The 26,128-nt window shown below is 42.0% G+C and overlaps 1 protein-coding gene across 1 annotated transcript in view; it reads right to left on the bottom strand.

The window, feature by feature from the left end:
• CTNNBL1 (catenin beta like 1) overlaps nucleotides 1-26,128 on the bottom strand; it is a 165,853-nt gene that overhangs the window by 95,535 nt on the left and 44,190 nt on the right. The window contains exons 4-7 of the mRNA XM_061437551.1: nucleotides 20,802-20,941; nucleotides 10,247-10,344; nucleotides 3,526-3,619; nucleotides 175-266 (exon numbers count right to left, since the gene is read on the bottom strand). Coding sequence (XP_061293535.1) covers nucleotides 175-266; nucleotides 3,526-3,619; nucleotides 10,247-10,344; nucleotides 20,802-20,941 — 424 coding nt within the window. The remainder of the gene's footprint in view (nucleotides 1-174; nucleotides 267-3,525; nucleotides 3,620-10,246; nucleotides 10,345-20,801; nucleotides 20,942-26,128) is intronic.

Here is a 26,128-nt window from a genome sequence, read left to right as displayed (position 1 = left end):
ACATGTTTATATTATTTTCGGGGCTATTAAAGGCTATTTTTAAAACAAATGGAAGAAGAGAAGCAAAGAAAGAGGCAACATTTGCCAAAAGATTCCCAAATGAGATCACACAGCACAGGAATAACAACCTGTGCCAATGACCCAGCATGAGCCATGCACACTGCAAAGATTTACCTTCAGCCTCTTCAACAGCCACTGCAGAAGGCCCTGCTGGGCGGCCTCTGTGCACATCTCCGGCCGGAACTCGGCCATGTTTTCCACAATAGCTGCAGAGAGACAGACACCAGTCATTTGGGAGGGCAACTTTGTTTCCATCTGTAGCCTGCTTCCCATGCCAGACATTATATTCCTCTTCCCACTTGCCTGTATTCCTCCCAGCCAGATGCTGTGTTGTCATTCTTAGATTAACTAGGGACATGCTATGTTGTTTTTTTTTTCCCTTCAAGTTATGTTACAAGTAAAACTCATAACTGAACTTGTCAGAATTCACTAAAGGAATAGTGAAAGGTTTTCTGCTGTGTAGAACACTGCAGCAGAATACACAAAGTGTGAGTATCTGCCTAACAAGGCCCTCTTACTGTCACAGTACTACGATCCCTGAGACCTGTGATGGAAGACACAGGGGGCTAGGCAGAAGCCTTATAGGGAAAAATAAGTGGAAGAATTCAGAGCCTCTTCCTCTCCTGATTCACCCACTTTCAGATCTCTTTCTTCAGATACTACAAGGGAAGCAAGCATGATCTTCTTAATTGAACAAAACAAGGTGTATAGACAGGAAAGGCCATGCTGGCAGAGGTAACGGTCAGGTACTCAGAAGCAAATATACTTGGTCCTGCTACCTCCTACAACAAGCACATTGCCATTTAATAGAAAAATTTTAAATAAGGAGGCCAAAAAAAAAAAAAAAGTGATTGTATGATTATGAGACTAAAAAAAAGGCCATTAAAAAAAAAAAAAAAAAACAACTACAGACTTCCCTCATGGTCCAGTGGTTAGGAGTTGACTTTCTAATGCAGGGGATGCAGGTTCAATCCCTGGCTGGGGAACTAAGACCCCCACACACCACAGGGCAACTAAGCCTGCTTGCTGCAACTAGAGAGCCCATGCACAACTAGAGTCTGTGCTGCAGGCAGGGAAGCACCTTTGCACTGTCGAGAAGAGCCCATATGCCACTACGAAGACCTAGCACAGCCAAGAACAAACGCAACTATACAAACCAAACCCTCATTCGAATACGTTCAGTGCTTTCCTTTCCCTCAGGCCCCTGCTGCTCCCCATGCCAGGATATGTTACTACCAGAAAGCAGATGGAGCTCTGAGCTCTCTAAACACAACGCCCAGAGCCTTTAGGAGAAAGAGCTGAAGGAAGCAATACACCTCTTTCCTCCTCACTCTTCAGCCCATGTCGGCCTCGCCAATGGCTACTTAAAGGATGTCCAGGCAGCACCCCAGGGAGTAGACACAAAGCTGTGAGAGCAGAGTAGTAACGAGACCGCTGAGAGATGGAGACCATTTGAATACCTTAAATTACTTTTGATGTTTTCTAAGAAATTGGCTCATTCTTTTTAATCTCCGAAGCCCTTATCTTACTCTGCTTACCCTCTGCTTACCCTTTAGGTGGCTTTCTATTGAACACTAGAATCAAATCCAAACATCTTGCCAAGGTTTAGAAGGTCTTTCATAGTCTGGATGAACTTACTCCTCTGGTCCCATCTCCTACCATCTTCACCTCTCGCTGCCATAGCACATTTCTAGTCTTTCCCCAAAGCCCTTACCCATTCATGACTTGACAAACGATACTGCCCTGCCTGAGGGTCTGGCTCACATTTCTCCATCAAAATGCACCTCTTCATATTCAGCCTCAATCAGCTACCTGCTCCTACCCAAGCCACTTGGAGACCCTTCCTCTTCTCTTCCGTAGGGCTCCCCACTGACTCCTATTATACTCCTATTGCAATACCCTGTATTATCCCTCCTTTCTGTTCAAGACTTTCCCATCAGTCTGATTCTTAAGAGGAACTGTGCCTAATTCATCTTTAATGTACCCAGTGGCCTAGAACAGTGCCTGACAAACATCACATGCTTAGTAGGGAAGAGAGGGATGAATCTCTTGAGCTGCTTGCTGGTAAGGGACCAAGTTGAAACTACACAGATCTTCACAGATTGACAGGCTGGTGCTTTTCCCATTACATCAGGCTCTTTTTATAAACAGTCCGTTAAGACTTCTGATAAGCCTTCTATTCAGCAAAATTCAGCATTAGGCTAACAGATGGCAATGCCAAATTCTGGCTCTAGACTACAGCCAACCCCCAGATCACAGACTGTTGTGTTCTCTCTTCTCTTACTCCCTAGGTGCTATGTCTTCCTCCTTCTTTATGGTAATTTCCCAGGAGAGAGTATAAAACTACAATGGAAATATGTGGTAGACACAAAGGAGCTGGGAGAAAATCTAACCTCATCAAAATTTCTACTTCTGCTGGGCCTTCTTCATTTCTTAAGCTCTGCTTACAGATACGTCACCTTTGGTTTTATAAGATAGCAAATGGTGATAAACAGAGCTACCCCAAACTATTTTTAAACAGACTATTGGTTAATCAACTTTGCAGAGGGAAAGACTGGGGAGACTTGAGGAGGAGGAGGGGAAATATTGCAGAAGAATCTACTTAAAGGAACATATGATAAAGGGACAGCCAAGTTAACAGCAATATTTCAACTCACAGTTTACACGGCAAAGTACACATAAGAAGGGAAGGAAATACTAACTATTTTTCAAATAAAATGTCCTATAAAGGCATAGGTGTACCTTGGAGATATTGTGGGTTTGGTTCCAGACCATTGCAATAAAGTGAATATCACAATAAAGTGAGAATCACATGAATTTTTTGGTTTCCAAGTGCATATAAAAGTTATACTATATTGTAATCTACTAAGTGTGCAATAGCATTATGTCTAAAAAACAATGTGCATACCTTAATTTTAAAAATATCATATTAGTAAATAATGCTATCATCTGATAATGCAGGGTTGCCACACATTTTCAATTTGTAAAAATGTAACATCTGCAAAGCACAATAAAGCACACACACACAAAATGAGGTATGCCTATGCACAGTGGTTCAAAAGCTTGTAGTTCCACTGAAGAGAAATGGGAAGAAAAACCACTAGAAGGGGATTCAAAAATCCTAAAATACATACTTTCCAAAGGAAAAAAAAAAAAAATTCATCCTGCATAGACTTTATCCTGACTTTTAGAGGCAGAGGCAAAAGGCCTATTCAGAGAAGCCAGCCGTTTTTGTCCAGGAAGGTCACCTACTTAGTGGATTTCTGCTTTTATTGCCTGCAAGCCCAACCAAAGCAGCAGTTATATGAAATTTACACAAGGGTCTTCATTTCTGAACAGGCAGTTTGGGAGCAGAAAAAAGGAAAACCCTCTGGCTGTTGACTCTATTATAAAGGAAGAAGGAAATGAATGCCAACCTCCAAAACCAACAAAAACTCAGGAAGTGCTGGCCACTCTCCCCCTTACCCAGAGTGTTGTGGACGCCGTCCGCCTCTTCCTTCACAGACTCGTCTAGACGCTCCAGATTCTGCACGAGCAATGCGACCACCTGCCCGTCCACCTGTGCATCAGGGTGGCAAGAGAAAGGGGTACATGTCACAGGATGGTCCCCAGAACGTTCCCACTCCTGTACCCCCCTCTCTACTGAAGGAGCAAAGTAAACAGCCTCCACTTGTGGTCTGAAGGGTGCTTTCCCATCGCAAGATCTCTTTTGACTTGTGCAGTGACCCAGAGGCAAAGAAACAGCAGGCCTCATTATCCCTCATTGAAGCTTAAGGGGACAAGGTAAAATCCAAGGTAACAGTGAGTGAGTTACACGCTAGCACTTGAACCTCGGCCTTCTGAAATCAAGTCGTGTGCTCCCTCTACTTCTAGAGAGTATGAAACACCTTACGAAAATGCCTTCTCGAGTCACAAGTTCGTTCAAGTGAGAAGCACATTTCTCAACTACAGCACCAAGAGATATTCAGTAGGAAAGTTTACTTGCCGTATTTGACACTGATCTCAAAACTTCAGGTTAAACTCAAACCGTTTCTAAGTTTCCATAACCAAGCTTTTATGAAACTATTACCTTTGATGAACTTCTGACCCCTTCTCAAAAAGAATCTTAACATAATAAAATGTCTTATGTTTTATTATATATAATGCCTAAAAAGCAATTTTATTTCTCTCATTTGATTCATATAACCACATATCACTTACAAGAAATTTTCAGTAGCCATGTCATACAGATGATATTCAAGAGATTAGTGACCTGGCCGAGACCACACGTTTACTAAGCAGTGGCAGCAGAAGCAAAAACCAAGCTTCCTTCTTAGATGAAACAATGTTTCCACCATTCCATGCTACCTTCTGACACAATGTGTGCCCAACACAGAGACTGCCACTGGGGAACCCAGGAGCACCCCGAGGAAGGTAAGTAAGGAAACAGAAACACCTAATAATCAAGAAGTGATTATCTGCCTGGTAATAAATTTCCAAGTCGCAGCCAATAAGTAAACCTATACCGGTCGACAAGATCTGCTGCGTACCCATGGTGCTCCTTTCTCTCACTGCCCCAGCTTCTTCACTTAGGAAATGGGAATGAGTTAAGAGTAAATGAAACTAAAAAAAAAAAAAAAAAGAGTAAATGAAACTATACGGCATGCCTTACCCTGGGTCTGGTTCAAAAATTAAGCAGATAGCCCTTTCCTTCTTCTGATACCTGGTTATTCACTGTTCCATCTCTTGCACGGGCTAAGAAAACTCAAATTTTCTGAAGGCAGACGCTGCACCCTCACTTATCTTGGTACACTCTTCAAAGTCAAGTGCAACACTACACATACCGGACATTCGGTAATTTTGCTAAATTTAAATAAACTGACAAAACATTTACTTTGTGTACTGTAATTGTATTTCTACATACACTGCTTCATTTACCCTCAAGTATCGCTCACAGCTTTTACATGTGAGAATACATAGGTCCAGAAGGGTTAATCAGCCTGGTCAAAGTCACAGAGCTTGTGGCAGAAGTGACCAACTCCAAGACTTTTTCCATCACATCCTGTCGCTTCTAGTGAGGAGAAAAAGAGAAGAGAAAGGACAGGAAAGAAATGATCTCATCGACTGATGCTTCCTGAACACTTCTGCACAAGGCACTCTACAGACAATTCAAACTGAGCCTGAGGATGGAACAATGGCAAGAAAGACACATCTTGAAATAAGGCCTCTACTCTTTCTGGGCAAGACTTGAGGGAAGCATCCAGATGGGGGAGAAGTTGAAACTATTGACTAACTGGGGATACCTGCATCACCAAGGAAGCAGATTTGCTAGGCTCTCCTTTCTGCCCCGCTGTGAGGACCCTAGCTGCAGACTGGAGGAGATACTGATGCCAGAATTGAGAGCTCCTATAAATACGAGAAAGAGCTGTTTCCCCCTCTTATGTATTAAGGAGATATACAATCTTGCTCTCAAATCTCACAGCCAGCAAAAGCTTCAAAGAAATCCACTGCAGTGTTTTCCTTAATTAATTGGACAATTTGGGTGTGTGAGAGAAAACAGAAAAACATCTGGGGGAAAACGTGAACCATGTCACAGTTTGTTTTCCCCTAAATCACCCTGATTGACTTGTAATCTCCCTGAATCCTACAGCAGCAGACACTGCAACTCCGCCGGGTATCACACTGCTTGTCAGTTCTGTGAACTGCCTCGCCACTCTCAATTGCTTACCACTGCCATGTCTGCATTATTTTCCCTCCCTTTCCTCGATTCTTAATTCTGTTACCAGAGTCGGCTGTCTGGAAGGTTGTGGGGACAACGCATGCATGCTCAGTTGCTCAGTCATACCCGACTCTTTGCAACACCATGGACTGTAGCCCGCCAGGCTCTTCTGTCTGTGGGAGTTTTCAGGCAAGAATACTGGAGTGGGTTGCCATTTCCTCCTCTGGGGGATCTTCCCGACCCAGGGGTCGAACCTGTGTCTCCTCCGTTTCCTGCACTGGCAGGTGGATTCTTTACCACTGAGCCAGGCAGTAAGCAACACACTCAAATTCCAGAACTAGATGGTTATTGGTAATGGGTCTGGCTGGAGAAAATCTTTTTTCCTTGCTACAAAAATCTAACTTCTAACAAACAGCCTTATTAAGCTTGCAAAGTGTGAAACTTTATGTTTAGCTGGGTTAAATGCAATTTTATCTGATTGCAGGAGGGTCAAAGCAGTCAAAATACATTTAGCTGAGAAAACCCTCGGAAAAATATTTATATTATGCATAGCTCCGGATATCACCTAGTAAGAAGCACAGATTAGCATTCTGTCCCTCTACACTCTTGGGTCTACCACCTTCATGCCTATTTTTTTTGGACCTGTGACTAACTCTGAAACTAAAAACAAATTCTTCTTAGGGATTAAAGCATCAGCTACAGCAACACTGCCCTTGGAAATCGTGACTGTCTTAAGTCTGATGTTTTCTGATAAGTCATTGGGTATTTCCACTTGTTAGCATACCTGCCAAACAATATTCCACCAGATTCTACCAAGACAAAGTTCAGGGGCAAAAATCAGTCGTATTTTTCCGCTTGTGCAGAGACAGTAGATACACGAGAAAAGGAGGAAATAAGAAAGGGACAGATGAGCGGAGATGAGAGGGTTTGAAGGATTCTTTTTCTATCTTCCACAATCTGCCAACAAGGTTTCTTGAGTTTGACTGGGGTTTTTCTACCTACTATGAGTTCTGGAAATTTCATATTAAAAAAACAATAATAAACCCTCTCCCCGACCCCTACATACACACCCACACCCACTGAATCTTGACCAAGCAGTAAGTTTTGAAAATACACATGGTAATATGGTTATAATGCAAAACGTAGGCCTGCTGGAACCTCTCTCATATACAGACCTACTACTACTCTTCCCACTTTACAGAAGGAGCTGAGCGCAGAGAGGTTAGGTAACCTTTCCAAGGTTACACACTGGTAAGTGACAGAGCACCACTGTGGCCCCTCCCCTGCTGGGGAGCACATCTCAGGAGACAAGCTTCTAACAAGATGTCTATAAGCCAATGTGACGAGTGCCAGGATGTACCATGAAGCAGAGGAACACAAATTCTGCTGAGGTGATGAGTCTGAAATAAGACTCAGGAGACATGAGGTTTAAGTGAGGCTTTAAAGGATGAATAGGAGTATTCCAAATAGCCCAGGGGAAGCCAGGCTTGCCAAGCTGAAGGGAGATGTGAGCAAAGACATGGGATTGCCAAGTGCGTGGCAAATTTTGGGGACTAGTAAGTGGGGAAATGACTGTAATTTAATCATGACTCTCAAGGACTCTTCTTTAGAGAGGCATGCCAGAGGAACTGCCATCCAAGCAAATAATCTGTGTTTCCACTCTCCAGAAAAGAGTCTATTTTCCAGGCTACCAAGTCAACTTGTTACAAAGCACAAATATTCGCCTCTGTATAAGTAATAGCAGTGGAAGTAAACCAAATTTTAAACCCCGAAGATCCCTGAGAATGCCAGGACCGCACTCTCTCTCCACAAATGTGCTGTTCTATTGCCTAGGACCTCCAGCTGGGAAAAAGACCAAGGCAATAACTGCAAACTGCACATCACAATAAATTCTGCTATATGCCCTCTAGCCTCCGCTCGTGCAATTCCAGGCCTCCGATATTGGCCCCAAATTAAAACTACGAGGACAACTCAACCCTTATAATATGAGAATATTTATCAACCTTCTTCTTGAATGCAGCACAAGGGTAGGAAGACACAGATGAAGACCACCTACCAGTTCTGCTGTCTGACATTTACTGATGGCTGCTGACTGGCTGCAGATCAGCAAATAATATATGGGAGTCTAGAAATATTCACTTGTTTGTGATTCATGCCAGCCCCACCAGTATAAAGCTGTAAGAGTCAAAACTTTAAAATAATATAATAAAACAGAAACTAAACAAAACAAACAGAAAACCCCGTACAGCAGCTACTTAATGGTTCCCCGGACTGAGGATGAACCGTTTCTTCCGAAACAAACAATAAAATCTGCAAGATCCAGCTTTTGCCGGTGGGCCTGGCAACATAGAAGACACAAAGGGGGCTTTTGTGTGAACTGCTGTTTCTAGGTACGCTTTACAGGCAGCAGACCAGCTAGCTGATCCTTTCGTCTCCTCTATTCACACAGGCAGAGGATGATAATTAAAATCGGTCTAGGGACCAGGCAGGAAGGCTCATTCAGGGCCACTGTAATTAACCTCTGGAAGGCAAGACGACACAGATGACACTGTGGGGACATGAGAAGGAGCAAGTGCCACAGCCTTCCTTCAGATGCTGCTCAGAACAAAAGACCCCCACGCCATCCTTTCCTTTCTGCACGGCGGTTCAAAGGGAAAATAAAGGTCCTGGATTCGACAAAAGTGGCAGTTCGCTCCAGGAAGGAGCTTGAGAGAAAAATGGCCATAGAAATTTTCATCATACTCAGTCACAAATGGCCCTGCTGGACTCCAGCCTCTCTCTCTGTAAGAGACAGTCCTTCATATCCAGTGGGTTCACAACCCCTTCATGCACACCAAATGCCAGCTGCGAGCATGGCACATGGGAAATTTCTCGTGTCAAGAAGCTTGAAAGAGAAGGGTGAGGAGGGGCTGGGCAGTGTAGCAATGGGGTCTCAGAATCATCTGGGGTCCCAGCCCCAGCCATTCTAATTCAGCAGGTCTTGGATGGGGCCAGAAAGTAGCCTAACCAAGCACCTCAGGTGCTTCTAATCCAAGGAGCTATACCGATCTTTGATGAACTCTGCACACTGCAACAAAACCAGTGCTTAGGGCTTCCCTGGTGGCTCAGTGGTAAAGAACACGCCTGCCAGTGCAGGAGACGTGGGTTTCGATCCCTGATCGGAGAGGATCCCACGTGACACAGAGCAACTAAGTCTGTGTGCCAGAACTGCTGAGCCTGAGCTCTAGAGGCCAGGAACTGCAACTGCTGACCCTATGGGCTAGGGAACCCACGCCCCAAAACAAGAGAAATCACCACAATGAGAAGCCTGAGCACCGCAACTAGAGAGTAGCCCCCACTCTCCACAACTAGAGAAAAGCCTGCGCAGCAATGAAGAACCCAGCACAGTACAAAATAAGTAAATAAATAAACTTATTATTAAAAAAAAAATAAAACACCCAAAAAACAAAACCGAAAACCCCGTACTTACTAACATTCTTAACCAGAGAGAAAAGATCAGACAGTAGAAGACAAGAGAAACGATGGAAACTTGAGGATGAGATAGCTTGATGGGTTAGATAAGAGGTCGATAGGTGGTATCAGGGTAAGAGGCTGGACTAGCCCTGCCACCGGCCCTCTGGCGAGAGAGGGAAGCTGGTGTCATGGGCCAGGATGGTAGAGGGGACCGCAACATGCAGGAGCTCATCTTTGCTATTACAGGGGCTGGCTGAGTGACGTGGGGGAAGGCTTCCCTTCTGCAGCTGGGCTTCCTCATGGGTAGAGTGGGCTGATGAGACGACATCAGTTCACTTCACATATAAACTCTTGCAAGTGGCTGCTGCCTGGAATAACAGCCTAGGCTCCAAAAAACGGGACACAGAAATCAGCTGACCCTGACTTCTGCAGTCAAGGGCTGCTCCTCGGGCCGGGGTAAGCTAGAAAGTTTGTTCTTGCTTTTAACATTCTCTGATTCCCTATCTGTAAAACAAGTAATAATGATACCTGTCCTCACCAGCACTTGAGAGTACAAAGCCTAGAGCCCAGAGCAGAAAAGAAACTCTTTTCTGCAAAAACTCCTCGTAAAAGAGGTTAGAAGCAGCATGGTGAGGGTGGGCGAGCTGGAATTGGAGTCAAAGAGAACAGAGGTTCAAATCCCAGCCGTGGGACCACAGACAGGTTTGTTTTGTCTCTCAAAGCCTCAGCTCCACGGCTAAGTGGGAATAGTAGCAGTAACACCCTTCTGAGGGGACACGGTGAAGAGCAAATAAAGTGTAAAGGCCTGCCTAGAGCAGATAGTCAACAAATGCCAGGACTCTACGCCCCCTGCCCTAATACAGTTCCACAGAATAAGGTACCCCAAGGTTGCATTCTACTTTCATATCCTCCTTATTCAGTCCAGCCTTCTGCCACAGAGCTCTCTGTCTCCGATACCACTCACAGAGACGACGGTGGGGATGGTGTGGACACCATATGCACAGCTGCAAAACCCCAGAGGGCCGCGCGACTTACCAGAGCATCAGTGAGCACTTCCGCTCCTTCTTCACTCTCGTGGAGAGTGTCTATGTCTGTTAATTCCTGAAGCAAATCAACCACTGCTATGGACACATGTGAAGAATGTTAAGGGTAACACGCACATATGAAAACCCTAGTGACATTTTATTAAAATATTTGGCTCCCGGCCACTTCCTGGTCAATTGCTTCACCACCGTTTACCTTTAATACACTCTAGTTTTATAAACATCTCTTCAACAAGGTTCTAATCACAGTGGCTGTTCAATACATGTTGGTAACTGCTTCACTTAGGCTATTTCCCTTATGCCGCCTTCCTGGCAACTTATTCCATAGGTTCACTACATCTTCATAAATTTCACAGCTTCAAGTAGATCACTTGGGTGGTCGCTTTTCCAGTGAGAAATAGGCCAACACCCTTAACCTTACCTCATAATTTAAATTCTTGGAACTGAGTAAGGATAATCTTAACTACCTTGTGTACTTTACCTTCAAAGACAGTAATGATTTTTTCTGAGATTAGATGGCTGGTGTTCACCAAGGAGTCTTCAGAAATCAGGGCATGACAAACAGATTTAGATTGTAGAGGGAAGGATTTATGTTGGACTGTGCTGGACTCCACCAACCTCCCTTCCCCTTAAATATGCTTCTGCTTTGGACACAAAAGGAAAGTAAACAATGATGATTACAGACTAGGCAAAAGAGAGGGGGGGGGGGGACACATAAGAGAAAGGACACACAAAGAAGAGAAAAAAGGAGTTATGTTTGGTAACTGGTAAACTGGTAGCCCGACCTAAGGGCTTCCCTAGTAGCTCAGTGGTAAAGAATCCACCTGAAAAGAGACACGAGTTTGATCCCTAGGTCAGGAAGATCCCCTGGAGGAGGAAATGGCAACACATTCCAATATTCTTGCCTGGGAAATCCCATGGACAGAGGATCCTGGCAGCTACAGTCCATGGGGTCTCAGAGTTGGAAATGACTTAGTGACTAAACAACAACAAGAAGCCTGAACTAAACTAAGTTTCCCATACATACAGACACACACATACACATGAACACACACCACTTGCTGTTAGTCAGCATCTACTGAATGCTTACGATGAATAAAGCATTGTGATAGAGACAAAGGCAAATCCATTCACTCTGGGCCTCAGTTTCCTCATCAATAAAATGAGGAAGTTAAGGTAATTAAAGACATTTAAACAATTATCCAGGCTTGTCTAGCGGCTGAGATGGTAAAGAATCTGCCTGCAATGTGGGAGCCCTGGGTTTGATCCCTGGGTTGGGAAGATCCCCCGGAGAAAGGAATGGCTACCCACTCCAGTATCCTTGCCTGGAGAATTTCATGGACAGAGGAGCCTGGCAAGCTACAGTTCAAGGGATCACAAAGAGTCGGGCACAACTGAGTGACTAACACTTTCACTTTCACACAATTATACACCACAGGCAATTATCAATGTGTAACAAATGAGGAATACGGACAACTTGAACCGCAGACATCCTTAAAAAATGGAGCAATCAAATTGAACTGGGAAATCAGGAAAGATTTGCTAGAAGAAGACTGGTCAGAAAAGAGGCAACTAAAAAGATGAGGGAAGGTAAACTAGAAAGCAAAACATCAGGAGTATAGGCAGAGAGATTCGAACGTAAGAGGGTATATGAAGAGGAGAAGAAAGAGGACTGGGGAAGCAGGGAGGGGAGAATATTAGAATCATATGAAGAAAATAATGTCTTGGAAGAATAACCTAACAGCTATGTGCAGGAAGCACTAAACAGCACTGTGAGGGTTGGGAGTGGGCAGACGTGGGGTGCGGGGAAACGTCAAGCCTGAAGGAGCAAAACCTGTTCTGAAGCTACCACACACACAAGGGTCCAGAAGCAAGACGATGAAGGTCTTATTAGGGCAGGGCAGTTTCAGTACAAACTGGAAAGAAAAAGATAATAAGAAAGATACAGGACCTGTTAACAAGAATGACAGGACTTGCTCACTGCCAACTGATGTTACAGATATCTTATGAACACCTTTTGCTAAAAGAAAAATTATTCAGAGCTTTGTTTTTATCTATAACTGACCAGTTGGCTATCATGAATAAGCTTTCTGTGTTTTATTCTCTCGCACTTTAAAGTAATATTTGTGCAAAACATGGGTGTGCTATGAAACTCAATGTGTATGAAAAGAGAAAAGGTCTCTGGACAAAATTCCTTCATGCTTATACAGTCTTTACTAACAAAGTAACTAGAAAGCTTTTGACATAACAGACCAGGTATCATAAGTGACATATAGTAAACCAAAATACATAAACTGAATTAATTTTTTTAAAAAAGGGCTAATCAAACTAACCTCTAGAAATGCTGAGCGTTAGGAATTAGTAGTTCTCCCTTTCTAAACACTGCAGTAGATACCATCATAATCACTAGCATTTTTTAAGTCATCATTATGCCAAGCACCGTGCTGCTGAATTCTCACAACGACATGATCCCTATTTTACAGACAGGAAAGTGAAAGCTCAGAGTGGTTAAGTAACTTACCTAAAGGTCACTGCAACGGTAAGGGAGAATGTTATGTTCGCATGATTCCAAAAACAGTATCTCTGCCACTACTCTTCATATTAATGCAGAGGGGAATATACACCAGCTTTAACTACAACTAAATCCTAGCTAATGACCCTACTATAATAACAGAGAAAAGAACTGTCATTTATTTCCATTATAAATTATTAAAGTTCCAGGAAAAAGGACAAAATGCTGACAACACCCCCGTCATTCTCCTCATCTAAAAAGCTCCCATACTGATTCTCTTGAACAGTTTTTACATATGAGATGTAAAAATACTATTATTTATCCATCTGTTTATTTAATAAGCATGACGACATTTCATCCATCCATCCATCCAACCACGGTGGAGTCAAATGTCTATAGGACAAGGATGTGAATCAGGCATGCAATAGGTACTATCCTTACATTCCCAACATCATGCCCCACTAAGTACTTACTAACCTGATATGTGATGATTATTAATTAAACATTAACCTCAACAAACATGTGGGATATATGTGAAATAACAGATGAAGAGTCACAGCAAACTCAAGGATGGGGCCACATCATATTTATCTTTGATTCCTATCTTTAGTGAACCAAACTATTGCCAAATTATTAATACTATGGAATCTTGCTCAAGCTTCTTTATTTCCATATAGCTTATATGCCTCATCTGAATAAGGTGGTAATGATCTCTGCCCAGCCTATCTCACACAGTAACTATAAGGAATAAATGACATCATAAGGTCAAAGGGCAATTAAATCAAAGTACTGAGAAAACAAGACAGCACTATAACAAACGTTGTTAGTCAATTCTTCCCACAGAATGGTCACACCTTCACTATTGCTTTCATTTTTCTAAAACTTCTAAAATCTAAAATTTAAGCTAACAACAACACAATCCTCCCTTTTGGGTTACATTGGGTTGAAAATCTAATTTTATATTTCAGCTATGCCACAGAAATTCAGATTGATCAAGTCCTTTTTCGGCCTCTAAGGTTTCATGGGACAGGCAGGTATCATATTTTTCTTTGATTATTCTTATACCATCCTTACAAATGGGTCATAGTAAACCTGGAGAAAAAAGGAAAAGAAAATTTGATAATGGTGGTGGTTTTATTTAGGAACAGAACAAATGTCTAACTCTTATCGAGAGCAGGTATTTCTTCTAATGGGCCAGTGGATAACTCCTTGCCTACATTCCTGCCTCAGTTGAGAAATCAAACAAGAAACAAGTTACCAGCTACCAGGTCTGGCAAACAACTCAGCAATTCTAGCACTAACTGATTTTATGTAAATTCTCAACTTTCACCAAATAGCATTTCAGCAAGGCAGTAAATGAGTCCATAATTGTAATCGACTCCTGAGTAATATAATATGACCCATAAGATGGAGGTCATTTGAGGACCAGAAAGAAGAATAAGAAGCAAACTAAAGACAGACAGATGAACTCTCAATCTTGATGAGAAAATTCAGCATGGTCTGCCACCCATCCAGCATTTTTTCACAAGCAGACTCTGGGCATGGGTGATAGGTTTTTCCACTGTAGTTACAATTTCATTTCACAAGGTAAAAGGCTCTCCCATCCAAGTGTAATAGGAAAACAGAGAGCCTGTCTCTCTGTGAATTACTAAAACACAGTTTGTGACAGCCTATTCTGCCAAGTCAGGTAGAAAGGCCACCCCATTCACTCCCTCAGCACCTGCCCACTAGGGGGGCAATAAGCTAGTATAATAAGAAGTGAAGTAGAAAAGACCAGCTGGGCACAAAATGGTCCACAACCCAGTGGCTTTTTACAAAAAGAGGGGTGTTGGCTTTTATTTTTTGGTTCTAGATACTTGTTTTTGGCCTGATCTCATGGAGAGTCTTAGGACAGAAACAGAGTGTTAATTTCATTAATCTCCAATGAAATATGGCCATAGGAACAAAATTATTAAAAAAAAAGATAAAGACAAATAAAATATATTAAGCAGATGGCTTTTTTAAAAAAGTCATTTCAATAACATGTCTTAAGACAAATGACCAGTCTAGAGTCACAGTATATAACTGATTTAATGGAACAAATCTGGGTGGGTTTTTTTTTAAGTCTTTTTAAAATTTTATTCCTAGGACAATGCTTAGATATAGCTCATCTAATGTAGATGAATTTCTAAACAGACAAAATGGTCTTTTCCTCCTTTTCTAGCAGTTGAAAGAGAACTACCTAGAATGAATCTAGGCCTTTAATTTTATCCCAATCCTTCATCTAAATAACATGAGTGGGGGAAATGCTCTCATTCTTCATTTACTAGGTACCCAATAAATGTTATTGGGCACTACTACAGCACAGGGGAAATGTCCCAAGCAGGCCACAACCACCCTAACCTTCCAAAGACATGGAATTCACCTAAAACTCATAAGCAAGATCAAAAGTTACATTAAGAGATGCTTTTCCTAGACCGCCATTTTGGTACTTTTCATCTGATCTGATTTATTTCAGAGCATATTGAAACAGCTCCAAAAAATGAGTGTTTGGTTTATCAGTACAGATTATCAGGGAAGTTGGACGATGAATGAGGAAAAGAAGTAAATTCTTTTCCATGTAATTTTGATTCTAGAAATATCAAGATGAGAATAGCTCCCAGCAAAACAACAGCTTGAGATACAGAAGTCTTGTTAGACAGTGCTTGCAGGAAAGTACTGGAGCAATAACCAACTCCCTTCCAGTCCAACTAGAAGAAAATTCTGAGGAGGTGCAAACCCTTCCCAGCCCTATTCCTGCTCATCAGCATGGAGGCTCAAACACGAGGCACTCCTTGTACACACCTTCTGGAATAATATGCTATGTCACAGTCACAGACTCAGATTGCTCAAGTTCAACAATCCCTGCTGGTCTTTATTAAAAACAAACAAACAAACAAACAAACAAACAAAAAACTCCACCTGCTCTTTATTTTCCAGTTCCCACAGCAATTTTTCACAAAATCCAACAGGATAACTTCACGCAAGTTTTCCTGGCTTGCTAGGGTCTGAGAAAACTAAGCAGTAATTTAGAAAAGAATAGTGCTAACGACCACTCCCTATTTCAGACCAAGTAGCACTGCCCCATCAGCACCAATAATCCACTCTGCAACTAACAAAACGAAACCCCCCTTCCTAGGAGCACACAACCTACTGTACTGACGCCCTGAGTCAACAGTACAACGTGTGCTGAGTGCTACGTGGCTGCAGTCATGTTGGACTCTTTGCGACCTCATGGGCCGTAGCCCTCCAGGCTCCTCTGTCGGTGATATTCTCCAGGCAAGAATACTGGAGTGGTTGCCATGCCCTCCTCCAGGGGATCTTCCTGATTCAAGATGGAACCCACATCTCTATGTCTTCTCCATTAGCAAGTGGGTTCTTAACCACTAGCACCACCTGAGAAGCTCACTCAGAAGTATAATGAGACCTTATTTTTCTGAATCACAAATGGGTGGAGAGAAAGCAGATTTGAAAAAAAATTTTTTTGGTTTGGATTACTCAATAGTTTTTAAATTAAAGAAGAGGCTATTTAGATGGGGGCAGTTGTCATGACTCTAAAAATAAAGCCATGGACCTGATATCCATGTAAATCTGGGGTGACTACATGGCCACATCAGCTCCCAGCACGTGAGGAATGGCAATCTCCATTGCCAAGGTAGACACTGTAAAAATACACTTAAAATGCATACTAATCCCTAATCTATCAAAAGCTTATGCATCTCCAATGCCCAATTCTCTAATCACTGCCAAGCCAGAGATGATGTGTGTTTTCTCAGAACTCCAGTGGTATTTTCTGTGCAAAACACTCCAAGGGTACTTACCACACAGCAAGGTGAGTGTTTTTGCTATCAACTGGAGTTATTATTTCTTGCCACCCTAATAGCACCCAACAGGGCTTATCATACAAAGGAAGAACCCAGTAAATGCCATGATCTATCACAGAACTTTAGAAAGGATTCCACTGACTCGTCCCTCAAGTTGAGAACACAGCAGATGACATGCGAAAATCAGACATTTATGGATTTTGTGCTTAGATTTTTTTTTTCCTTTGGTCATAGCAGCAGAGGTAGCCATCATCTGGGGTTCTGTCTTCCTCTTGTTTTAGTCCTCCTTGTTCCTTTAGGCAAATTGAGTAAACCTGGGCCACAGAACTGATTGTTTAGCACTACCTTAAGAAAATACTGATATCTTTAAATGTACCTTTGATTTCATTTTTCTGTAGAAACACTCCAAAAGGTTCACCAAAAGGGCTCTAAACATGTTTAAATGATTTACTTTAAAGGAAAAATTGTTTTTAAAAGCCCGATTTCTGAAAGGCAACAGCTGTTGGATCCCACCTCGTGTTCCCTCCTAATGCATTCAGAGTGACTCTTCAGTACTGCGTGAGGGGTGTGCTCCCCCTCCCCCGCACCCCCAGAGGTGCTCTTCACAGACCAGAATTCCTCTCCGCAGCCAACCGACGGCTGAGCTGCAGCCTCTCGAGGCGGGGAGATGAGGCCCAGAAGCGCTGACAAGCCCTCCCCAGCAGCAGTGATGCAGAGCGCCAGAATAAACTCTGAAGCGGCTTCTCACGGTTGAAAGGACAAGACTCAAGCTGTTTTCTCACATCCTCTGCCTCTTAAGGTTACAACAGACCAGCCTCTGATCCAATTAAAATCCCTATAGTTTATGTTTTCGCAAAGAAGGACAAAGCAAAAATGACCTGTGCTTGCTGGCAACATAACCAGCCATGTATGGCTGTGGTTGATAAATGAAGAGTTAAAAAAGATTAAAAATTTAAGTCATGACTGCCACGAAATTGTTTATTCATGGTAAGGTGTTTTGGGCAGTTACAGCTGTACAACAGTAAATTGTTAACAACCGTTTCCTGAAGAAAAATTTCCATTATAGATCACAGATAAGACAAGAAACAGAGTGCAGTGCCACTGGGAGATCAACGCTCCAACAGATTGAGAATGTGTTAGATGCAAGTCAAGAGGGCTGACTCTTCCCTGAAACCACGCCCAAGAAAAATGGTACTAGGAGGAAGATGACATTTACCCTAGTTGCTGCATCTGATTAAAATTAGGTAATTTTTAAAATTTCAAGTGCACTTTAAATTTGATGTAAGGCGTAATTAAAAAATCAGATTAAAAAAAATATAATTAGGGCAGCAGGGTGAAGATTAGCAGCAAGAGGGGAAAAAACAGTTTAGCTTGGAGAAAACAGGAGGGAAATGGCAGTCTGTCAAATTTATTACAGGGGGACTTGTTTTTTTTTTTTTTCCTTTTTAAAGACCAGAACTTAACAACTTGGAACATCTGTGCCCTTGCCTTTCCCAAGTATGCCATGTCGAGCACACTTCTTGCGTCAGTCTTCTCCCCAGCAGGAACCAGGCTGGTGAATCAGCAAAATGTCAGTATCTTCAGAAAGCTGCCACTATTATTTTGAGTTGGCAGGAACAGAAAAAAGAAATCAGAGTTGTGTTTCCAGAAACAAAACAGGTGATGGCTGTATCAACACACAAGGTAATGGGTGACACGGCAACTCTGTCAGGGGTGCAGTGAACCCTATAGGGAAAGACTCAGGGTGTGCTAGAAAAGGACACTGGACTGGAAACCCCCCACCCCAACAGCCAGTGGTTCAACATCTGGACCTCAGACATACTACTAACTAAACAAATACGGCTCTGGATGAAGTCATCTCTAAAGTCCGTTTGGATTCTGAAAATCTACCCTTCTATAGTTAAGCTGAAATGTGAAGTCACAATTAGAACTCTTGGTTGCTAACTCTGGGAGGGCCAGTTACCTTAAATAGGTATCCTGAAGTCCAGTATCCTAAATAGGACTTATGCTAGACATCCACTATGTTTACTGACGGATGCTGCTTGAGCATCACTGCAGCCTGCGGTTCCTGGGGGTTGAACACAGTGCCTGATAAGCACTCAGAGCCATGCTTCTCAAATGAATTCACGAGACCCGTATCGAGCTCACTCAAAATAAACTAACTGACTGGGGTTCTCGTACCACCCAGAACCGCCCAGTGAATCCTGGGGAATATTCTCATCAATCCGGATACTGACAGAGAGATTCTCCAGACTGTCTAACATTACATGAAGTATCAGAAACGGCTTAAGATCACCCTTCAAGAAGCCTGAGTTAAAATTATTCACTGATTTATTTCTATGAGAATTATCAGGCAGGAAAGAACCTAGTCAGACATGCTCTCAGGAGAGAGATTACCAGAAAGATGAAAATAACATGAAGCAGCAGCAGATCTCCCATGAATATCACTCAAGCAGACGAACTACATTTGTCTCTTACCTTCGGAAATCTGGATTCAAACAGAACAACTACTGAAGAGAATTTGCTTTAATGACCATGACCACGACTACAGGCACATCAAACACCTTTTCCACTAAAGCGGTTTTGAATCTGATAACAAAGTGTAGAAAGGTTTTGGAAGTCATGATTCAGCTTCAGTTAAAAGCATTATTTACTAAATACCTACTGTGAAGTTGCTCATTCGTGTCTGACTCTTAGTGACCCCATGGACTGCAGCCTACCAGGCTCCTCGGATTTTCCAGGCAAGAGTACTGGAGTGGGGTGCCATTGCCTTCTCCTAAATACCTACTAAGTATCAGAAATTGCTTAGCACTCATATGAACTCCTGGAGAAGGCAATGGCATCCCACTCCAGTACTCTTGCCTGGAAAATCCCATGGACGGAGGAGCCTGGTAGGCTGCGGTCCATGGGGTCACGAAGAGTCGGACACTTACTGAGTAACTTCACTTTCACTTTCATGCATTGGAGAAGGAAATGGCAACCCATTCCAGTGTCTTGCCTAGAGAATCCCAGGGATGGCAGAGCCTGGTGGGCTGCTGTCTATGGGGTACTTAGCAGCAGCAGCAGCATATGAACTCCCTTAATCCTCTCAACAACACTGAAAGGCAAATGTTTATACACACACACACACACATACACACACAGGATAGGATGTGAGTTTGAGCAAACTCAGAACAACAATGAAGGATAGGGAAGCCTGGAGCGCCTCAGTTCATGGGGTCTCAAAGAGTCAGACAGACTGAGCGACTGAACAACAACACAGAGGAGCCTGGTGGGCTACAGCCCAGGGGGACACAAAGATTCAGACACGACTGAGTGAGTGCACGCACGCACACACGCACATACACACACATATATTTTTAAATGCCATCTATGAATATACACAGTATCATACCCACAGAACAGTCTATACCATTTAAGTCTTGAAATCAAGCTGAGAAACTAAATTCACAATTTTTAGATCCTTCAATGATTTAATGTTCTATGCCCTTAAGACTGTTAGACCTTAAGGCACCCAAGTCTGGTTATGTCCCAGTGACATAACTCATCTACTTTTGCAGATGAGAATACTAAGGGCCGGAGGTGGGGGGAGGGCACCAAATTTCATACTAGAAATAAAGCTGGGAGTCAAACCTAGATTGCCTATTTATGTCTAATGACCAGTTAACAAACATTAAATGTCATGTGCACTCAGTCCTCTTTAAAGGAATTGGGACTATAGCAGTAGACAAAGTAGATAAAAATCCCTGTCTTCCTGGACAATAAATGTGAAGCTAAAGGAAGGTTCATGGTCTCCTCTAGGCTCGGCTCCACTGGGCCATCTGTTAACAAAATGATGTCTAGATCAACAGATGCAAATCCTGCCTGGTCTTGCCTATATAATGGGCCCCCAAATCAAGATCCTAAAAAATTAATGCTGTTAATATAAGAACAGATACATCACGATGAATTCTAATACTAATAAGAGCAAATAGGACAATTAAGGGTTGCCCAAGATTTGTTAATAGATTAAAAACCAGACTTCCGAATGAGTAAAAAGCACCGTGTGTTTCAAGAAGGGAGATAATTAGAATGGAAATAGAACACCAGACGTGACAGCAGACATCAGCAGAGACAAACAGGAGAAGAGAGTAAACAGCACTCCCCCACCACATCCGTCCGCCTTCCCACTGAGGACAGATCTGAAAGGATATCTGTGTTATCATGTCCAAGCAGCCCGAGAAGAGACTGAACAGCATTCAGCTCTACCAGAAGGTGGTACAGGTCTGGCATGGTGGCCACCACGTGCATCTCCTGAATGATGTCATTGAGGTCCAGCTCGGACTCCATAAACCTAGGAAGGGAAAACAAGACAGTGTCACTGCAGGGGAAGGGGTGCAATCAGTGGTGAGGAACAGACAGCAACATAATCCAGACAGAGACAATCTGTCAAAGCATCTTCAACAGACCAACCAAGAAGAATGCTCATCCAAACATCACAGTGTCACACAACTTCCCTGGGAAATCGATTTCCTCATTACAAAAATCAATTCTGGATTCAGACCTCGTTACAGGGTTCCCCTCACCCTTGCAGTCACAAGTTCCCTTTGAGAGGCTCTGAAAGCATTCTGCCGCATTCAGTGATCTATCTGCCCACCAGTTCTGTGGATTAGTTACCATTACTCCTTGGAATGGCAATTCACTTTGTTGCCCTGAAGGTAGGCATCTTGCTAATCCAAAAAGGACTTCTCTTTCCTGTCACTTCAGATCAAGGGCCAATTATCCCCTTACCCAAAGGAAAATACAGATTCTGCTACCATCCAGAAATACCTTCCCCTCCCCACCCCCTTTCCAATGAGCTGTTGAAGAGGAACATCCCAAAGTAAAGCAGGTAAAGTCTGGCATTCCATAACCCCATACCTTAAGTAGCATAATACTTCACTCACATTTCCACACCTGAACCTTTCAGCCAACCTACACCCCGGCACTAAGAAAGAACTGCTTTGCATTCACCCCTGCATGCCCTTCCCAAGTGTCTGACATTGAAGAAATGCCCACTAAGCTTTTGATGAGCAGGACAGGAAAGTTTGTTCTGAGAACACAATGCGGGATCCATGTAGAGCAACTGAACAATACCTGACTGAGGAATCAGTGGTTAAACAGACTGGAGCCAGACGGCCTGGCTCTGAACCTCACTTACCCACTTACTTAGCCTCTCTATGCCTCAGTTTCTTCATCTGTATAATAAATAGAATAATAAAGTTACCTATCTCACAGGCTACTGTAAAAAGTTAATGAACACACACACATAAAGCACTTTAAAAGTGTTTGCCGTGCAAAAAGCACAATATGTGTGCTCTCATTTCCATTACTACAATTATTATTTATAATATGTCTACCTTCCCTTCTAGGATGTAAGCTTCTTAGAAACAGGAATTATAAGAATGGATACATGTATATGTATGGCTGAGTCTCTTTGCTGTTCACCTGAAACCATCACAACATTGTTAATCAGCTATACTCCAATACAAAATAAAGAGTTTAATAAAAAATAAATACAACACACCAAATAAACCAGAAATTAGATCTTTTGTCTCTACATATCCACTGCTGCTGCTGCTGCTAAGTCACTTCAGTCGTGTCCGACTCTGTGTGACCCCATAGACGGCAGCCCACCAGGCTCCTCCATCCATGGGATTTTCCAGGCAGGAGTACTGGAGTGGGGTGCCATTGCCTTCTCCCTACATATCCACAGATGCCTGCTAAAGAAAAGGAACACAAGCAGGGATTCTTGAAGTCATTGACTCATCAACAATAGATACCGAGGAGCTGGGCAAACACTGTCTCTCCAGAACTTGGGAGATCGTGCAAGAACAAAATCTAGAGACTACCATTTTTAAAAACATGTCCATATTTTATACAATATCTTACCACTGTTTCTCTCCATTACTATTTTTAACCATAACATTTATATATATATTTTCTGATGATAAAACATTACTTTTCGTAAAAAACTGGGGAAAGATAAGCCCTCAAAAAGTAAACAGAGATCTTAAAAGTGACAAAAATAAAGAAAAGTAAACAGAAATCATCTATAACCTTATTAGCCAGAAATAACCACTGATAATACTCTGGTAAGTTTAAGTCATTGTTCGCAACTTTTGGCCTTCCCCCTACCCAAAAGTAGCCTACATAGTATATAGTTCTAAGTACGATTTTTGCTTATTGTTGTCAGCAGAGGCTGAACAATTTCTCTTATCGTTAAACATTCCACAACAGGAAAAGTCAGTGTCCAGCACACCTCCCAGTCCTTCTTCTCCCAGGGCAAAATTCCACACTGAGCACAGCATCGCCCCTGCGGAGCCCAGACAAGACTTCAGAATCCTTCTCAACACAGCGTTTCAGTGACAACAAATGATATTAAGATACATGTGTTCATATTTTTGTGTTAAGATAACTCCCAGGAAGGAAAAGTACCAAGTCAAAGAGTATGCATAACTTAACAGGTTTTGATATATCCTGCCAGAAAGGTACCAACAGTGTATAAGTTTATTTCCCCTCATCCTGTTCAAAACAAGTATTATCTATTTAAAATCTCCAATTTGAGATGGGAAATGCAGCTTTTTAAAATCTTGCATTTCTGATATCACAATGGTTAAAATTAAATTGCTGTTTACTAGCTATCTGTATTTCTTCTTTGCCCATTTTTCTATCAGGGTGTTCATCTTATTTATTGATTTATAAGTACTCTATATATTAAAGAAATTAATCTCTGTCACACATTGCAAAAAAAAAAAAAAACAGAGAAAAATATTTGCCCTTTACTTTGTACATTGTGCTTTTTGATACAAAGGTTTTTAATTAGGGAAAGTTTTGCCTCACGAATTCTATTTTACATGTATTCTGAGCAAGGTTTTCTCTATGCTAAGATCAGATATATTTTATGGTGTGCTTTTATGTTTATACATTTTTAAATGTTTAAGAGTAATAAAACTAAGATTTATTTCAGAGTATAATACAGGACAAAGATCTAACTTTATTTCTGCAAATGTCTGGCCCATTGCCCCAGTACCATAATCTATCTTTTATCCACAGATTTGAAGAAATGCCACCTCTATCATACACTAAATTTTAATGCATACTCTAATCTGTTTATGGGCTTTTCACTCCATTTCATTGATTTGTCTGCAAATTCCTGAGCCAGGACCACACTTTCCATAGTGTTACAGTATATTTTATGTCTGTTACTGCAAAACACTCCCATACTAGCCTTCTTTTTAAATGCTCCCTGTCTGTTCTCAATTGTTTATTATTCCAAGTAAATTTTAAAATTATTTTTGTCAAGGTCCCCAGATATCACTTTTTCTAAAAAAGTCTCCTTCCACAGTGCTTACAAACAGATTACCTTTTAAATCACTAGCTCCCCATCACTTCAAGTGTGGAAGCCAAATCAGAATCATGACTTGGAAGAGCTGGTGCAGAATTCAAATAATCTATGGGGCAGGAGATCTATATAATCTTTGAATCTAATGGGCTCAGCAAACCTCTAAGGCTTCTTTGCCTTATGTGGGTAATTAAAAAAAAAAAAATCTGATTTCTTGAGACTAACTTGACAAAAGATTTTTACAGCTCACCAGGAAGAATTAGCAAGGGAGACTGGGCAGCAACTAGTAATACACAAATCATGCTGGATACAAGGAAGCGATCGGGGGACTTGAGTGATAATCAATGAATGAATGTCAGCCTGGAGAGAGGCTTCTGGTGGTACCCTTCAGGGCTCCATCCTTAAGTCTGTTTAAGTATCTTACTGTTATTTTTTGACCCACGACTCAGGTGAAGATACATAAAAGGCAAACTTAACAAATGTCATATAACACAAAGCTTATAGTTAACACAGCAGCTGACAGAATCAATTCAGAAAGTTCCTGACAGGCAATGATGACAGGCCAAATCTAACAGGAGGAAAATTACCTAGGATCCACATGGAGAATAATGCACTGAACCAAAAAGGCAAGAATACATGGATCAGGAAAGACAGTATAATAAGTGGAAAAAAGTGAAAGTCACTCAGTCGTGTCCGACTCTTTGCAATTCCATGGATTGTAGTCCACCAGGCTCCTCTGTCGATAGTAAGTGGACATGTGTGGAAAGGACTTGATGATTTTAAGTCAACAGTAATCATAATACAAATCAGACCATGAGACAGCTCTGCCAGGACACAGACTGCTTCTCAGTCCTCTCTGGACACCTAGCACTGGACACACTCCCTGTCCACTGCAGAAATTCCAAAGGTGCCTGTCAAAGGGAGAAGTGGAAAATTGCTGCCTCAAATGCTACCGTGGTTTTAGGCTGCTTAAAAGAAGACAATAAGATAAGAGAAATGCTGACTATATGGCCTAAAAGTTTGTGACATCTGTTATGGGAATCTACTTTGTGAGGGATCAAAGTGAAAGTGAAAGTCACTCAGTCATGTCCAACTCTTTGCGACCCCATGGACTACACACAGTCCATGGAATTCTCCAGGCCAGAATACTGGAGTGGAGTTATGGAAACTAAATAACTTGGGGAAGCAACTGAAATCATAAGGAGTCTAACTACCCTCTTCCATGAGGATCTGTTGAAATTCTTTTTCATTCTGAGTTGAAATCTAAAGAGTCAGAGCTGTCAAATGATGAAATAGGTTTCTTTGGAAAGTTATACCCTTGTCACTGGGGGTAATTAATAAAGGGTGATATTTTAAAAAATCAATAATTAGAAGGGAGAAATAGACTTGTACTTTCCAGTCCCTTCCAACTTTGAAATTCCTCTTTCACATATGCAATCCTAACCAAGTATCTTTAAGTTTAGAAACTCAGAAAATTATCAAAACAAAATAAAACCAGCAGAAAGTCAACTGTGAGCAGGGATATAGCATAAAAATACCACTGGGGTCCCATGTTACAAGAGTAGCGTGATATGGTGAGAAATGCCTGGACTTGGGAATGAGATTGACCTGGGTCACATCCAGCCTGTGTAACCATTAGCAGTTTGTTACTAAGTATTTATGGGCACATACTAGGTGTCCATATAACAGATAACAATCCCAGTTCTGTCCTCACTGAACTACCCTAGCACAAATATAAATAATCTATTGCATCCAATCAGTAGCAAGAATATCCAGCACTGCCCAAGAAAACTGCCCCTGGAACACAGAGCACCAGACTCCAACCTTGTCAAGGGAGACAGAGAATATTAACTAACCTACTTCTAAAACTCAACTTCCTTCATCTTTCTCTCTGAATTAAAGTGAGGATTAAAAGAGATAAAAAGAAGTTCCTAACAATTGTTGGTAGATAGCAGGCAATCAGTGGATCTAGATTCCATCAAGTTTGCTATGCTATAACAAAGAAAATTCTCTTTTTGCTGACAGAAGTACAAGCTGACTCATTTTTAAGCACACGCTACACTGTTTGCAGATGGCTGTCTAGGGATTAGGCATACCTTCAGCAACAGATGACTCACAGCTGGGGGAGAGGATCAAGTTAGAGGTCAATGGGAAAGC

The sequence above is a fragment of the Bos javanicus genome, chromosome 13 (genome assembly GCF_032452875.1).
Source record: "Bos javanicus breed banteng chromosome 13, ARS-OSU_banteng_1.0, whole genome shotgun sequence".
In the NCBI taxonomy this organism is placed as follows: Eukaryota; Metazoa; Chordata; class Mammalia; order Artiodactyla; family Bovidae; genus Bos; species Bos javanicus.
Note: the sequence above shows the minus strand (reverse complement) of the source record. Positions and strands in the feature narration are given on the sequence as shown.